The following is an 18,119-nucleotide window of genomic DNA, read 5'->3' on the forward strand; positions in this document are numbered from 1 at the left end:
ACAGCGCCTAACACTTAAAGACTCTAAGTTGCTAAAGTCCCAACCTTTGTCAATCTCTAAAGAAAGCAGTTGTATGCATAGAGACTGTTCAGTTTATGAAGCTCGCAGAAAACCTTTAGTAAAAGTTATACCTGGTTCAGAAAACTCTCCAGTTGTGGACATTCTATTATCTACCTCCCTATCGCTCTTGGGAAGGGTGGCGGTAGAACAAGCATTACTGAGGAGCCCTCATCCTTGCGTCACGAATAGCAAGGGTTAACAAGCACCCTTTAATCACCGCACAGCTACACTCCCCATACCTACATCCCCCAGGCTATCACATATACACTACCCACAGACAGGAATTGATCTGGTTCTAATGTAATGTTTGTTTTTAATCTTCTCCTTCAGTAGTTGGTCATATATGAGGGGGAGGTTGTTATGTGATTATTAGATTACATTCATAATGATGATCACATATGCAATACAAAAGTATTGTATATGTTGTTGTTGTTGTTTTTATCTTTTTTATTATGAATGGTGTACACTTAAAGGGGGAGATTTATCAACCTGTGCAGAGAAAAAGTTGATGATTTGCCCATAGCAACCAATCAGATCGCTTCTTTAATTTTTCACAGGCCTTTTCAAAAATGAAAGAAGTGATCTGATTGGTTGCTATGGGCAACTCGGCAACTTTTCCTCTGGACAGGTTTTGATAAATCTCCCCCAATGGCCATGTTCACATGTCCGGAATTTCCGTGCTGTGCCCACGGCGGAATTTCTGTGTCCGCAGAAAGAATGAACCTGTCCATTCTTTCTAAGCAGAAAATACAGAGCAAAATCAAGGTAAAAAACTTAAAAAAATAAAAAAATAAAGGGGCTGTTTTTATCATGATGGGGCAGTGAACTGGGAGGATTATAAAATTTAACAAGATCCTGACAGGTACTCTTTAAATAAGAGAACAAACATACAAACAAAATAGAGCAAAATTAAGAGAAAAAAAACAAACAAGAAAAACTGGTTAAACTAACATCTTAGGAGAGGTTTTCTTTGGGGATTTGCTCCTGATCTGAACAGTTCCTGACACAAACCATTGCATCAGTAGTGAGCACTGTGGTCAGACAGAAAAGAACAACTCCACTTCCTCTGTAGCACACAGCAGATAAGTACTGGAAGGATTAAGATTAATAGAAGTAAAAATCTGTTTAACTTTCTGAAGCCAGTTGATATGAAGAAAAATTTTTTTTTCCACCGAAGTACCTCTTTTAACTTTTCATGGTTTGCTGGCTATGTACAAAAACTTTTTGAACTTGAGAACTGAACAGGGTCTCAAATCTAGTCTTGGCTGATATATTTAAAAGTTCCTACATGGTCGGGATTTTAAATGTTAGACATATGCAAATTCTTTTCCGATGAGAAGTCAAGTTTAATACTTTTTGATGGGATTAAGTATTGCAGACTGGCAATCTGTTAACTGCATTACCACATTAAGCCACTAGGGGCATAAAATGTGACTTGTGTGTACAAATATTTTAGAATTCCATATTTTATGTATTTAATTTCTTGAAGTAATGTTTATGAAGTCGGTAAATGGCTCTGTAAAGTGTTTTCTTTCCATGCTCTATGGGGTGATAGGAAACGTAGCTGTTTTTCTTTTTTAAGCATAGTGTTAAATGTCATTAGTTTTGCTCTGACAATGAGCAGCTTTATCCGAGCTTCAGTGGAATGGCTTCGGCACCAGTCATGCTCTCATAAACAGATCCTCCACCCTTTCCACATAGATCCTTGTTATCTCTAATGTCTTAAAATGATCGAGACTTCCTGCCTATTTGTTCAGAAATTCAGATGAAGTCTAGGAAAGGAAGGATTTAATATGCCAGCAGCTGACACTGTGCTTCCTGGGGAAATATGGACGGTACTAAAGCATTAAGGATGCCTATTAATTCTGCAGCATCACATGTCACTAGGAACTTGATAGGGCACAGGGCCACAGTCATCGATGACAATACCAGAGATTCATGTCCTAACCAGAAGACACACTAGAATTTACTAGTTCTATTAACTATTCATCACTTTTGACCTTTTTATCATTGTTTAAACTCTATGGGCACTTTTTTCCAGTTGAGCAGTCACTCATCTTAGAACAGAGTTTTAGAATTATTTTCAGTATGTGGTAACTGGGTGTTAGGCATGGAATTACTTAATATTTGGTTGCACACCCTTTGGAAAAGATAACTGAAATCAGTCGCTTCCTATAACATCAATAAGCTTCTTACACCTCTCAGCCGGAACATTGGACCACTCTTCCTTTGCAAACTGCTCCAGGTCTCTCTTATTGGAAGGACGCCTTTTCACAATATCAATTTTAAGATCTCTCCACAGGTGTTCAATGGGATTTAGATCTGGACTCATTGCTGCCACTTCAGAACTCTCCAGCACTTTGTTGCCATCCATTTCTGGGTGCTTTTTGATGTATGTTTGGGGTCATTGTCCTGCAGGAAGACCCAAGATCTCGCGCACACAAACCCAGCTTTCTGTCACTGGGCTGTACAGTGCAACCCAAAATCCATTGGTAATCCTGAGATTTCATGATGCCTTGCACACATTCAAGGCACCCAGTGCCAGAGGCAGCAAAACAACCCCAAAACATCATTGAACCTCCACCATATTTCACTGTAGGTACTGTTCTTTTCTTTGTAGGCCTCATTCTGTTTTCAGTAAACAGTAAAATGATGTGCTTTGCCAAAAGCTCTATCTTGGTCTCATCTGTCCACAAGACTTTTTTCCGAGGAGGATTTTGGCTTACTCAAGTTCATTTTGGCAAAATGTAATCTTGCTTTTTGATGTCTCTGTGTCAGCAGTGGGGTCCTCCTGGGTCTCTTACCATAGCGTTTCATTTCATTTAAATGTCTACAGATAGTTTGCACTGACACTGATGCTCCCTGAGCCTGCAGGACAGCTTGAATATTGTTGGAACTTGTTTGGGGCTGCTTATCCACCATCCTGACTATCCTGCGTTGACACCTTTTCATCAATTTTTCTCTTCTGTCCACACCCAGGGAGATTAGATACAGTGCCATGGGTTGCAAACTTCTTGATAATGTTGCGCACTGTGGACAAAGGCAAATCTAGATCTCTGGAGATGGACTTGTAACCTTGAGATCATTGATATTTTTCCACAATTTTGGTTCTCAAGTCCTCAGACATTTCCCTTCTCATCTTTCTGCTGTCCATGCTTAATGTGGCACACATAGAAACACAATGCAAAGACTAAGTGAACTTCTCTCCTTTTTTATCTGCTTTCAGATGTGATTTTTATATTGCCCAAACCTGTTACTTGGCCCAGGTGAGCTTTAAAGTAGCATCACATGCTTGAAACAATCTTATTCATGCACGATTTTGAAAGGGTGCCAATACTTTTATCCAGCCCATTTTTGGAGTTTTGTGTGACATTATGTCCAATAATGGCTGTCAGGGCATGCTGGGAGTTGTAGTAGTGAAACAGCTGGAGGCACCCTGTGTAGATGAACTAGAAGTTAGTGCCATGCGGCACTACCCCGTTCCCTCTGTCACTGCCCCCTTCTGAAACCCAGAACCCCAGTCTCCTACAACCCCCGTTATAACCACCAACTCCCCTAAACATCTCTCCTCCATACTTACTGATACTGCAGAGTCCAGCAGGGGCAGTGGCGGCGGTGACAACATGTGCGGGAGGAGTGGCATACCAGCCAGTGGCCGGGGAGCCAATGCGCTCGCTCCCGCCTGTCTGACAGGAAGGGAGCGAGCGCAGTGTAAATGAATTAGGACCAATTGCCCGGCCGCAATCTGTCCGAATTCAGGCGTGACCAGTGGCGTAGCGTGGGTTGTCAGCAGCCGGGGCAAGTCAAGTAATTTGTGCCCCCTAACCCGTGGATTTTAGCACTCGAGTCTCTTCCACTAGATTAGTTAAAGAGACACTTACCCCCTAAGCACATGTATTGTTTGTTATGAAAATACTGATGTAATTAAAGTAAAATACATCTAAATAAAAGTTTATTTTCAAACACTTTATTGAGTGCGAACATGCATTACACATTCTCAATATTTTCAGCAGGTCTATGAATACAAATCTACAAATGTAGTAACCTAGCATGGGCCATGCTATTATATGTCGTCTCACAACCATCGTACACGACAAAAAATATCAAGAACAAAAACTAAACATCAAAATGGAACCATACCCTGGAGATGATCCAAGGCACATGACTTTGGGTATTATAAGTAAGCGGCAAATGTCTGGGGGGCATTATATGTGCATTATATGGGCACATGACAGGGGGCCCCTGTCATGTGCCCCCACATATATTGCCCCCTGACATGTGCCCCTCACATATAATGCCCCCTTGGGGGAAGGACAGGGGGCATTATGTGTGAAGGGCACATGTTAGGGGGGGGGCATTATATGTGAGGGGCACAGGACATGGGGTATTATATATGAGGGGCACATGACAGGGGGGGTCCTGTCATGTGCCCCCACATATAATGCCCCCCTGACATGTGCCCCTTACTCATCATTTGCCCCTCCTCACTTATAATTTGCTCCCCCCCCCCCCCTCCCCTTTCTCACGCCCGTCACCTTTCTCCCACACTGCGGCTGCTCCATTCCTGCAGTCAGTGAGAGCCGCAGGGACGTGATCTCCGGGTGCCGGCGCGATGATGTGATGTCATCGCACCGGCCTGCCCTGATTGGCTCTCACTGACTGCAGGAATGGAGCAGCCGCGGCGTGTGATAGCAAGGTGACGGGCGTGAGAAAGGGGTGGTGGAGCGGGACAGCCAACAGCTCCCGCTCCACCATGCGATAGTTCAGGAAGAGGGGCAACAATCTCGGGGGGGGGGGGGGGGCAATTGCCCCGTTGCCCACCCCCCTGGATCCGCCACTGCCTCCACAGTGGGCGGCGGCTCGGATCGGATTCGCACAGCCAGCACTGCAGAGAGAGTGAGTGAGCCAGGCAGGGCCAGATGTTGCGCCCGGTGCGGCCGGCCCCCCCTGCTCCCCCCACGTTACGCTTCTGGGCGTGACTTCACGCCGTGCTGCAGCCGGCCACTAGGAGGGAGACCCCTAGTGGCCGGTTTTCAAACGTAAAATTCACCATGAAAATGAAAAAGTAAATAATGAAAATATATTACAGAGATGTTGTAGTACATAAGTACTACAACATATCAATAAATAAAGTTGGTGACAGTGCCCATTTAATAACAATTTCAGAGCTTTAAAAAGCTGTGTATCTTACCTTTGGGAATTTAAAGAAAACAGACATGGTCGCACATCCGCAACATGTGCACAATGATCTAAGGCTTCTCAGCAACATTTATTGAACTAACAGCTCGTTAGTGTACTTTAAGATCATGAAGTGCAAGCCCACTAGCCACGTCACGGCCACCTGTAAGTAGTGGGTCCCCAACATCCCAACCATAAAATGGCGTAGCACTGGGCGGCGACCACCACCGCCGCAAGACCAGTGCCCATAGGGGGGAATGACGCACTGGCAGAGCAGCCCCAATGCCACTCAAACCAGTCCCATGGCCACGGCTTCCCATAGACACTGTACCGCAGCATCAATGGATGCCACACAACACCACACCAGTGTGAACAAGGTGTAAAGGCTAACTTACCATGTGCTCTCAGTCAGATTGGGAGGCTGCCAGAAAGGAAGGGGCCCTATGCAACTTCCTGCTAATTTATATAGGGCTGGGCTGAGGGGAAAACACAATGTGAATTCAAATAGAGAAAACAGACATGTTCGCACATCCACAACATGCACAATGATCTAATGCTTCTCAGTAACCTTACCTTTCTTCTTTCTCGCATAGTTCAATTTCCCAGCAGGAGAATGTGGGCATTTCCCAGCAGGCATGACATCACTGAAGCCTGCTGGGGACAACTTCCGCCCCAGCAGGCTTCTGTGCATGTTTCAGTCTGTGCAGATTTCAGTGAGGCTCTCCTTCAACTTTCAATCTGTGTGCCTTCGGCTGTCCAGGCATGCTGGGAATAGTCGTTTTGAACATAATAAAAAAAACTAGCAGGTTGTTTAGTATACCTTTTTAATCAAAAAGTACAAGCCCACTCGCATCGTCAAGGCCACCTAGTCAGTGAGTCCCTAACCTAACACTGGCGTAGCGCCGGGCGGCGACCACTGCCTCCGAGACACCATGCCCACAGGGGGAACTACCCAATGGCCAGGCAGCCCCACTGCCCACACCATCCCACAGACAAAGCATCACAGAAACAATGGCCACCACAGAGAACCACAGCAGTGCGAACAGCTACCATGTGCTCCCTACGAGGGGGCTGGGAGAATGGAGGTAACCCTTTTATGTAGTATCCTGCTAATTAAACATATTTATGTCGATAATTTTAAAAGCAAGTTAATGGTAAAGTGTCTGCTAATTACACAAGGAACACTATATTAAACGTTTTATTTGGTGATTTTTGAATAACTTATATTTAAAAATCTTAATCCTTCCTTCCAGTACTTATCAGCTGCTGTATACTATAGAGGAAGTTCTTTTCTTTTTTAATTTATTTTCTGTTTGACCACAGTGCTCTCTGCTGACACCTCTGTCCATGTCAGGAACTGTCCAGAGCAGGAGTAAATCCCCATAGCAAACCTCTCCTGCTCTGGACAGTTCTTGACATGGCCAGAGGTGTCAGCAGTGAGCACATCCTGTGAAACACAGCTGTTCAGTGTGAGAAGTGTGCGGGTGTGTCCCTGTTTGAGCTCTCCAGGACTTCCAAGAGAACTACAGAGGCAGGTGTTCTAACTGCTTTTCCCAGGAGGGTGGCAGACTCCTGGGGAGAGCCTCCCCTGCATGGAGCCCCGGAAATCTCGAGCCTCCACTTCCCGTTCTTCCAGGCTGGCGGGGGGTGGAGAGAAAACTGCAACAGCCATTGTTCCGGCCGGAGGAAGAAAATCTGGCAGAGTCTGCAGCAATGCAGGCTCTGCTTCCACGGCGACGGGTGCCAACCAGAGATCTGGAGGAAGCAAGGCGAGGAGGAAAAAAGTGGAGATGTGGGCAGAGAGAGGGCCCAAGGAGTCGAGCGATACATACTGCTCCCGCATGGCCGCACGCTTTGCGGAATATGACCAGTGCGGTAAGGAGCTGAGGATGGCCAGGGAGGATCTACGTGTGGCTCAGAATCTGGTGAGCACGGGGTCCAAAAAGAACAGGCCAGAGCTAAGAAAGAGGATCACAGCGCTGAAAAGCGAGATTGTGAAGCTGGAGGAGAGGAGAGACGAGATCCTGGAGGGAAGCGGTCTTTTCCAGGAAAAGCTGATTAATGAAGACCGGTTTGCCGCCACGAAATCCCCAGGTAAGGTGGAGGTGGATGATGGGGAGAGTAGTGGCGGTGAAGAAAGTGAGGATGGTGGTGATGAGGAAAAGGATGAGAATGTGGAGGAAGACGCTGTGCCTGTGGCTGCTCCCTGTGACACCCAGGCCACCCAGGACAGCTATATTGAACCGGCCCAGGTGGCTCTTCCTTCAAGTGAGAGCGAGGAGGATGATGTGGAGAGTGAGGCTGGGGGATTGCTAAGGGCGATAGTCATGCAGGAGTCCCCAGCCCACCTCCAGCATTTCACCTTTGGTGATGATCTCTGTGATGATGTGGCAGTTAAGAGGAAAAAGCAAAAGACACAAGAATCAGTGAAGTACGTGTTTGTTCCTTTCCAGCAGTCTGGGCCAGCTGCAAAGCTGGTTCAGGCTGCTGGGCCCCCCAGACTGCCAGACTCCGTTTCTGTGGTGGAACGGAGCCAGCATGGGGGGTACAGCATGGCGTCAGTAAAAGCTGCAGACGCAATAGATGTGAAGCCCACCCATCCTGCCGGTAGGGAGGGGCAGGATGGGCTTATGGTGGGAAGCGCGAGTTATGCCCCTGTGTGCTCGGGGGGCGGTTCCCCGAGTACTGTGGGCATTACCGGCACTGCGGGGCACTCCCCTGTGAGGGGGGGGAGGGTCCGGGCGCCGGGATTATCCACAGAGCCTGTGAAGTTGGGTGAAGCAGGTGCTGGCGCTGTGGGAGGAGCTGGGGTGCGCCCGGTGGGGCAGCCCCAGAATCAAGATATGATATCAGCCATGAAGGCGAAACCATCGGCGTCGACCCCAGCAGCGGCTAAGCCAGCACAAAGGACTTTACTAAAGCCAGCCATACTACAAGTCCCAGCCAGCCCAGAATTTGTTAGTCAGGACAAGAATGTAGGATGTGATATTGATGGGTGTAGTAGTGTTGTGGGTGAGAGGAGTGTATGTGGGAGTGTCAGTGGATTGAATGTTGATGGGAGTGGTAGTAGTATGGCTGGAAATAAAGAGGTTGAGAGTTGTGGTGTGAATGGTGTTGTAAGTGGTTCTGGGTCTGGTCCGGCTGCCCCCCCGGCAGTGACTGCTCCTAGGAGCTATGCTAATGTCGCTGCCGGGGGTTCAGGGGGGTCCCCGTCTCCGTCCGGCCCTGGGGGCCATTTGCAACAGCGCCTCCTGGAGGCTCTACGCAGGGGTGACCGGTCGATCCAGGTAGAGGGAAGGGGTGAGGTCGACCTGTCTTTCTGGATAGAGAGGCACGGTTTGGGGGCTTTCCGAGAGCGGAATGGGGAGGTGGTCTGGTCCCTCCCGACAACCGGGCAGGACAATAACCGTAGGAATGTGGTCCGTCTGATTTGGAGGGGCGAGGATGCGTGCCCACCTCGCGCTAAAGTGGTTGAGCTCCTCCTTCAGATGGAATTCAGGGCGAGTGACATCTTTGCCCTGATTCACCCCTACGGATCGTCTGAGTTTGACGTCAGTTTCGTTCGGCCAGAGGGTCTCGAACTCTTCTGGTCGAATTACGAAGTGGCAAAAAACGAGCCCGGCTGGCGGGATTTCGCCGTAAAGGCGATTTCCCGTCAGAATGCTGTCAAGAAGGTGACCGTTTTGACCCGTAACGAGTCACTTTCTTGTTATGACATCATGACCTGGCTCGGACGGTATGGGGATGTGACGGACATGCCCAAGAAAAACTTGGATGAGCACGGGATCTGGTCCGGGGCCTGGACGTTTTCCGTCAAACTCAAGCGTTCAGGGAGTACGGTTGCCCACATTCCGTCAGCCGCCTTCCTTGGACGTGATAGGATCCAGGTCTTCTACCAGGGGCAGCCTAAGGTCTGTCACAGGTGCGGTAGCCCCACCCATTTTAGCGCAGCCTGTACTGTACAGGTCTGCGCTTTGTGTGGTGGGGTGGGACATCTGGCCGCATCCTGTAGGCAGATCCGGTGCCACCTGTGTGGTGTCCTTGGGCACCCATTTAGCCGTTGTCCTAGCGCCTTCGCCCGTGCAGCGGCCGCTCCGGCTGAGGAGAGCTGTGAAGTTGCCTCGGCCGGGGAGGGTATGGGCCGGGATGGGGGTGCAACAGGGCTCGTGAGGAGGAAAAAGGGCCCCGCCAAACTAAGGCGGGAGGAAAATCGTAGAAGGAGTAGGGAGCTGGAGAGTGCCCAGGTGACGGGGGTAGCTCCGGCCTCTGCTCCTGAAGCTGGCCCTGTAACCGCTGAAGCCCTGGAGGAGGATGTGCTGGATGGGGAGATCAGGAGGCTTCACAGAGAGGAAGGCAATATGGCCGACCCTTCCGATTCCTCCCACTATGAAAGTGTGGATGAGGAGAGTGGGGAGAGGCCTAAAAAGAAAGACAAGGGCAAAAGGAAAGGGAGAAAGAAGAGGTCAGAGCCCTCTGTTCCTTGTACTACGGGCCAGGTTCAAAACGGAAGCCTGACTGCCCCCCCTCTGGTTGACCTGTCAAACCGGTACCTCGTCCTCGATACCATCTCCTCCCCCTCCTTGGCTGGGGAGGGTGAGGGCGAGGTGCCTAGGGAGAAAGAGCCTCTGGGAGGAACTGGGCCCTGTCCTATTGAGGCACCTTCCTCAGAGGGCAGGGCTAGACCGGGGTTGGACGGAGACGGGGATAATATGGATCTATCTGAATCGAAAAAAAGATCCAAGAGTGGTCCTGCCCTCTCGTCTTCTTCGGGGGATGAGGGGGCAAAAAAGAAGGGAAAACAAAAGTAAAGGGTGTGGCCGTCTAATTTAATCACCCTGTATGGCGGCACTCACCCCATTGACGCTGGCATCTATTAATTGTGCCAGCATAAAGTCGGATACGGCTAGATTCGCAGCCTTTGATTTTCTCGGCCGCGTTGAAACTGGTCTCTTGCGGCTGAGCCGTATAGTGGGGTGGCGGTCCTTTTTACCGCTCCGGTTGAATGCCGACGGGTTATTGAATTAGAAATGGGGAGGTGCCTGATCTTAGATGTCTTCATGAAGGGACAAGAGCTCCGGCTCATTAACATCTACGCCCCGCAAAGTAAGCGGGGCCGTAAAGATCTCTTTATGAGGATTAAGCCCTTTCTTTTTACGAGTCGGCAGGTGATCTTTGGAGGGGACTTCAATAATGTCACAAGGTCCCAAGATAGGAGAGGCTCCAATAGTCCGCTGACTTGCGATAGTGTGGCGCTGATTAGCATAGCCAGAGAAGCTCGCCTAGAGGATGCCCACATCAGGAGCCCCTCGGGCCACGCGGGTTTCACCTATCATCAAGGTAGTCGCAGGTCTAGGATAGATAGGTTTTATTTAAAGGAGGAAGCCGTCTCTTCTGCAGTGTCCGTGGTTGAGGTGGAGTTCTCCGATCACTGTATGATTTTGTTTTCCCTGAATGTTTCAGAAACCCCCCGGATGGGAAAAGGTTATTGGAAGCTGAATTCGTCCCTCCTGGAGGAAGCGGAGATAAGACAGTCCTTTGAAGATTTTCTTCAGAGTCAGGTACCTTTACTGGGCCTATGTAGTAGTAAGTCAGAGTGGTGGGAGATATTCAAGAAGCGGGTTGCGGGGTTCTTCCGCCAGCTCTCGAGCCTCAGGTCCCTGAACAGGTATCGCCTGTATCAGGGTCTGAGGAGGAAACTCGAGCTTCTTGTCTCGACTGGAGGTAGCCAAGAGGATATCTCCAGAGTGAAGTCCTTGCTGATGAGGTGTCAGTACGATAGGCACGCATCTTTGGTTTTTGAGAGGGATTTCGGGAAGTACCGCTCGCCCGACCCTTACAGAAACTGTAAGATGTCAGTGAGTAGTAAAGTCATTTCAGGACTGATTGATAGTACAGGATCTCTGAATCGGTCCAGATCAGGGATCTTGGAGATCGTCAGATCCTTCTACTCTCACCTCTTGGGAAGGAAGGATCTGGATCGGGATGTGATGTCGGGTTTCCTGGCTGAAACCATTCCTGAGCCAGGGGTAGACCCCTCTCTTGGCGTTTTGGCAGAAGAGATCAGGGAAGAGGAAGTGAGACTGGCGATCGAGGGGCTTGCCCCCAAGAAGTCGCCAGGTCCGGATGGCTTAACATCTGAGTGGTACAGGACCTTTAAGGAGTCTTTAGCTCCCCTCTTGACTGAGGTATTCAATGAGTGTCTCTCCTCGGGCACTCTGCCAAAGTCAATGAGGAGGTCAGCCCTGATTCTTCTCTCAAAGGGTAAAGATCCCAGCCGTATTGAGAATTGGAGACCCATAGCTCTTCTCAATACGGACAGGAAGCTTCTGGCCAAGATACTGTTTAATCGGCTGGTGAAGTTTGCACCCCGGCTCCTTTCGGAGGCCCAGCACTGCACTGTTCCAGGCCGAAGCACCATAAGTGCTGTCCTTAGTGTCAGGGAGGCAGTGGAGCGGAGTAGTGCGGGTTTCTGGAAGGGGTACTTGCTGTCCTTGGATCAGGCCAAAGCATTTGATCGGGTGAACCACGAGTACCTCTGGTCCGTCCTCCTGAGATATGGCTTACCGAGTACTTTTGTTAATTGGCTTAAGATCTTGTATGCAGGGGCAGAGAGTTTCCCACTGGTGAACGGGTGGTCTGGCCACTCTTTTGGAGTGGGGTCTGGAGTCCGTCAGGGTTGTCCTTTGAGCCCGCTGTTATATGTGTTCGCAATCGATCCCTTCCTTAGGAGGGTGAGTTGCGGACCGTTGGCGGGAGTCGGGATGAGTTTGGCGGAGCCGGGGGCCATCCAGGGGGTAGTGGCGTACGCCGACGATGTCACTATTTTCGTCTCCTCGAGAGAGGGGGTTGATGTGGTGATGTCGGAGGTGGAACGCTACTCGGAGGCATCCGGGTCTAAGATCAACCGGGATAAGTGTGAGAGTCTCTGGCTGGGAGGGGGGGATCCCACGTTTGATCTCCCGGACACCCTTCCAGGGCCCCAAGAATCAGCAAAAGTCTTAGGCATCACATTTGGCCAGGATGATTATCCCACCAAAAACTGGGATGGTAAGCTCCAGGATGCCACTCAGAAGGTGGACCAGTGGAAGGGTTGGTCTTTGACCCTCAGGGAAAGGGTACACCTGATCAAATCGTACCTGCTCCCCTTGTTTATCTATCTGGGCAGCGTATGTATCTTGCCAGAGGCTTACTACACTAGGATCTACAGCCTGTTTTTTCAACTGTTATGGGGGAACAGGATGAACCTAGTCAAGAGGGAGGTTACGTACCGCACGAGGAGACTAGGGGGTTTATCTATGGTAAACCCTGTGGTGTTCTTAACAAACACCTTTTTAAAAGCTAACATCTCAAACCTCTGGTCAGAGAGGGCTCCTCCGTGGGTACTCTCCTGCAGGGAGTGGTTTCGGCCTTTCTTCCAGGAATGGGAGACAGGAGGGCAAGTGAAGGACCTCCGTACGCCCCATGGATATCTTCCGGCTTACGCTACCCCGACTCTGAAGGCGATACGTCGGTGGGGTCTGGGAGTGTGGGAGATCAGGACCCAGTCAAGGCAGTTCCTTGACAAACGGGTTCTGTTGACCCACTTCCAGAAGCCTCTGGCACTCAGGGACTGCCCAGGTCGGGATCTGAGGGTGGGGTTGTACCTTTTAAACATGAAAAGGATCCCCCAGAAGTTTTGGGACTTGGCCTGGCGCTGCTTTCAGGGAAAGCTATATGTAAGGGACAACCTGAAGTGCAGGAACTCTGATGACCGGGGATGTCCCCGAGAAGAGTGTGGGGACACGCTGGAAAGCATGGACCACTTCCTGCTTCATTGTCCCTTTAATATAGGGGTTTACAACCGGGTGGGCGCTTCCATCGGCTGGAGTCAACTTGCCGGCCTTACCTATCCGGAGTGGGCTTATGGGGCATTCAGGACACTGGGTGACCGAGACCGGGGCACTTTATTCTTAGTTAGTTTAGTGGTTAGGTACTACACGTGGAACGCACGGTGTTTAGTGTCGACCCAGCAGAAAATCCTCTCCGAGGTGGAGGTCTGTAGGAATATCACCGGTGACCTCGGGAAGATCAGGTCTTTGGAGTATGGCAGTCTTGGTACCAGTAGGGCTTCTCTCCTGTGGAGAGGGTTTTCTTTTGATGTGCCCTAGGTACTAGATCTTTTGGGTAGAGTACCTTTATTTTGGATAGGGGAAGTGTGATAGGGATAGAGATAGGGTGAGAGTAGGGTTAGCTTTAATGGAGGGATAGAATTAGGGAGAATTGTAGGGGGAGTTAGGAAAAGAGTTAAAAATTATTTTGGTGTATCAAGTCTGCCATCCTTCTTTCTGGTGGTGGGCTAATGCATGTGCACGCTAGCTTTTTTGTTTTGTTTTAAGCTGATATGGCATGAAGGGCTTACAGGCGACCAAACTTGGGCCTAAAGTGGGTTGTGGTTCAGTGTCTGTTAGTTAGTATGTATAAATTTGTGAATAAGTTGGTTGGGTGGAGTGCTAGGTGGGGAGGGTGTATTTGTGGGTGGTGGTGTGTTTTCGTGTTTTTGGGGGACCTGACATGGGTCAGTTAAGGACAGAACTTTGTAAACTGTAGAGGAACGGTATGGACTCTGACCCATGTGCAGGGGGGGTGGTGTGGGTGAGGGCACAGTTCTAGTGTAGGGATTTCCTGTATTTTTTTTTTTTTTTTTTTTTTGTAGGTTTCTGTAAATAGGGTGCATATATTTATGTTTATATACTATATTTTATTAATTTCTATTAGTGATTTTGTATCTATTTGGTTTTGTATCTACATCGTTTTATATTGTCTCATATTATAGTTATGGCAGTCGGACCAGTTGTTGTGTTATGTGTTTTTGTTTATTTATTTATATTTTTAATTTTTATATTTTTAATTTATTTATTTTCCCCTTTTGTTTTGTTTCCCGAGTATGGATGGTTTTGAGTCGCAGCCGGGTAGTGCTAATTTTATGTTTAAGCCAAGTTGTGCTGTTTATTTTTATTTATTTATTTCTTTATTTTTATAATTATTATTTATTTATTTATTTTATTTTATTTTATTTTTTTTTTTTTTACCCCCCCCCCCCCGAGTATGGATGGTTTGAGTTACAGCCAGATAGTGCTAATTTTATGTTTATGTTTAAGCCAAGTTGTGCTGTTTTTATGTTCATTTTTGGTATGTGTGTCAGTGTGTTTTTGTTTGTTTGTTTTCTTTTTGCTTTGTAAAGCTGGGCTGGCCGGTTAGGCAGGGTTTTGTTTTTGATTTATATTATAGCTGGTTAAGCTTGTTTTTTGTTGTATTGGATAAGTTTTGTATTTTTATAATAAAAAGAGTGTCAGCAGAGAGCACTGTGGTCAGACAGAAAATAAATTAAAAAAGAAAATAACTTCCTGTGGAGCAAAAAGGAAATGTGCAGCTCACAAAAAATGAGTTGAGGTAGATATATGGTATAGTACTTACACCCAAAGAAGTACAGTAAGAATAAAAAAATTAAAATAAATAAAAAGGGCAATAGAAAAAACCATTACCTCAAGACTTATACCAGATAGCCTGATACATGTTGAATTTATACAAAAGGGAGGAACCGTGCTTCAAATTGATGATATCAAAGTAAATTTATTAAAACATTATATAGGAATATATATATATATATATATATATATATATATATATATATATATATATATATATATATATATATATATATATTATATAAAAAAAACTCCTTTTTACAAATTTGTTTAACTTTCTGGCACCAGTTGATTTTTTTTTTTAATTTTTTTTTTCACCGAAGTACCCTTTTTAAAGGGGTATTTTTTTTTTTTTGTATCGAATCTGCTCAGCCTGAGAGAAAATGCACACAAAAAAGCACATACTTGCCATACTTTCCCCGAAGCCGACCCCATTGTGTTTTCAGTTGTCTGTCTACACAGCCAGGACAGGACACCTGCGGCAGTGAAAGCGCTGACCCCAAACACAGCATGATCTCTGCATGTGCTTTATTCCCCCCCCCCCCCCCAGCTTGAGCACATTATTATGTAGTAAGTCAGAATTTTGCCTTCTGCCTAGCCAAGAGCCCACACCTCTCTTTTTTCCTGAGGAAACGAAGCCTCTGGTTAGCCCAACTCCTGCTGCATGGATTGTTCATTTTAGATACATCTGATCTGTAGTGTTAAAATGGGAAATTACTCAGCTGCTTCTGTATAGGGATAGCACAGGTACAAACAGCCCCCAAGGAATTTGAACAGTTCTAAGCCATTCGTGTTCACCACAGTCGCTGTTCTAACTACTTTTAATGCTAAAAAAAAAGTGTGAGATTCCTACAACCCTTTACAATTGCTTTCCCCAATATACACAGGTTCTTGAGCCAACTAGCTTTGCTACTCGTCGTCTTGTCAGGACACACGTTCGCTGCAAATTTGTGATTAATAGACCTTTATGTTGATGGATTTTTCTTTATAAATTTTTTTACACTATAGATATTGCACTTACTATAAACCCAAACCTTTTTAAAGGGGTACTCCTGTGGATTTTTTTTTTTTTTTTTTTCAAATCAATGGATGATAGAAAGTTAATCATATTTGTAAATTACTTCTATTTAAACATTTTAATCCTTCCAGTACTTATCAGCTGCTGTATGCTCCAGAGGAAGTTGTGTAGTTCTTTCCAGTCTGACCACAGTGCTCTCTGCTGACACCAGTGGTCAGACTGGTAAGAACTACGCAACTTCCTGTGGAGCATACAGCAGCTGATAAGTACTGGAAATATAGTTTTTAAATAGAAGGAATTTACATATCTGTTTAAAAGGGTACTTTCTGTATGGACTTCAGCCTAGGAGAATATTCATGGAGACTAAAGTTTGTTTTTTACACAGGAAACCTTTCAGGTCGCTACGATCGTCATCATTTTTTACTTTACGTAAAGGGCAAAAAAAAAATTAAAAAATGTAGCAATAAAAAAAGCATTAACTTGTATTTTTTGAATGCGTTTAACTATATCACATGTGAGAATTAAATGCAATAGACAAATATTAGATATACCTTTTTATACATATTTTTTACATGCTCTCTTTTCCATGGTAATACTTAAAATGTCCCCATTGTTTGTTTTGCAGGTTAGAAAGTACGTGGTCCACAACTACTTGCTCTATTACCTCTTCAGATTTGCTGCTGCACTGGGCCAGGAAGTATTTTATATTACATTTCTTCCTTTTACATTATGGAATATAGATTCTTATATTGCAAGACGACTGATCATTGTCTGGTGTGTAAGTATCATTATGTTCTCACATATTGCTGTACTAGAAAATGTTGCCAATGTGATTTAATAAATCTCACAATGTCTACACAATCATTTTTTTTCTATGATTTTTGATGGAATCTGTGTCACAGATGTGAACAAAGCCTAAGCTACATACCTCAGTGACAAAAGCAAAAATCTTAATTATTTAAAGGGAACCCTTATGCTTCACGAACCATTAGCAGCATAAAACACTGGCATTCTCTCTTATTATTCTCACTCTGAAGCGTTGCATTGCTTCTGTGTAATCTTGGCGGGGAACAGGTCATGGTGGCGGTCCCCCAACCCTGATTTACAGTTCTCTCCCTATATGCAAGTAGGCTACCAGCTTTTCCTGCTGCCCTACACTACCGCAACACTATTTCCTATAAGGGGCCCGGCTATCACCATTCTTCTAACCAGTCCCTGAAGCACTCCTGCCCCCTCCTTCAGAGACAAGCAGGAGTGATGGTCCATTTACCCAATCCCCGACTGAGCAGGCCGTCACCCAAGCACGTCTCCAACAGTGGGGGTCTGAGTGCTCAGGAGAAGCAGCTGAATGGTAAATTCAGCGGAGAGTGGCGAGCCCGGTACAGGAGATCCTGGAGGGTCCTAGTGGTGGGATCACCCACAATAAGACACTTAACCCCAATCCTGTTTATTTCCCCAGAGTGCCCCTTTAAGTAGACACTTTTATACATAGAGAGCTGATAATCCCTAAGTAGGACCGCCCACTTGACTACTTAGCCCAGAATGAGAAGAGTTTTACACAAATATAGGACAAGTTATCCTGGAACTTTCCCCACAAATGTCTCTATAATATGATGTCTGCAGATTGGACTGTGTTTTCAATATAACAGGTTCCCTTTAAACAAGTTTCATTTTGAATTTAATGAGTATATACACAAAGTATATGAAAACACGTGTGAAAAAACTAAAACAAATGAACATATTTATTATATGTAGAGTGAACTTCTGTGGGTAATGAATCCTCTCTGTGAAAAATGATTCCTGCAATAAACTTATGACAGTGTTACATAGAACACCATAGGGAAGCGCTCACAGGTCAGCCTTATGATATTGAAGTCATCTGATACACATTGGGCTCCTCGTGGGAATTGTGGGTCTGCTCCTCTTTTCCCACTGGGCTTGTGGGATTTCTCATTTTCTCAACACTTGTGGTTTTGATAACATCTTATTACACTGTTGATTGTTTTCTTGGATTATAGAAGATTGTCTGCAATAATAGAGAGATGTAATACATGACTTTTTTGCATGCATTTGACAGATCGCATGCTCTACATTTCTTGAGACTATTGTACGCCCTTTTACTTGGTCTGTATATTTTCTGGATGTTAGGTGATAAAGATTATTAGAATTAATAGTTTCACATCACACCTATAACAGGGATTTCCCATGACATTTTGATTAATGGACTATGCTCAGAATCGGCCACCAATATCAGATAGGTGAGTGTCTGTCACCCAGCACTCCCACCAATCAACAGTTTGCCATGGGGGCAGCGCCTGCATACACAGTAAGGGTATGTTTACACTCCGGAATTCCGCATGTGGAATTACGCGCAGTGAACAATTCCGGCATTGAAATTG

General features: G+C 46.4%; 1 protein-coding gene across 1 annotated transcript in view; it reads left to right on the forward strand.

Moving 5' to 3' along the window:
* The first annotated feature begins 758 nt into the window (after positions 1 to 758).
* The window catches only part of SGPP2 (sphingosine-1-phosphate phosphatase 2), a 41,466-nt gene continuing 24,105 nt past the window's right edge, over positions 759 to 18,119 (forward strand). Inside the window, exons 1-2 of the mRNA XM_056563163.1 lie at positions 759 to 825; positions 16,346 to 16,498. Coding sequence (XP_056419138.1) covers positions 778 to 825; positions 16,346 to 16,498 — 201 coding nt within the window. The 5' untranslated portion in view covers positions 759 to 777. The remainder of the gene's footprint in view (positions 826 to 16,345; positions 16,499 to 18,119) is intronic.

The sequence above is a fragment of the Hyla sarda genome, chromosome 3 (assembly GCF_029499605.1).
Source record: "Hyla sarda isolate aHylSar1 chromosome 3, aHylSar1.hap1, whole genome shotgun sequence".
Classification (NCBI taxonomy): Eukaryota; Metazoa; Chordata; class Amphibia; order Anura; family Hylidae; genus Hyla; species Hyla sarda.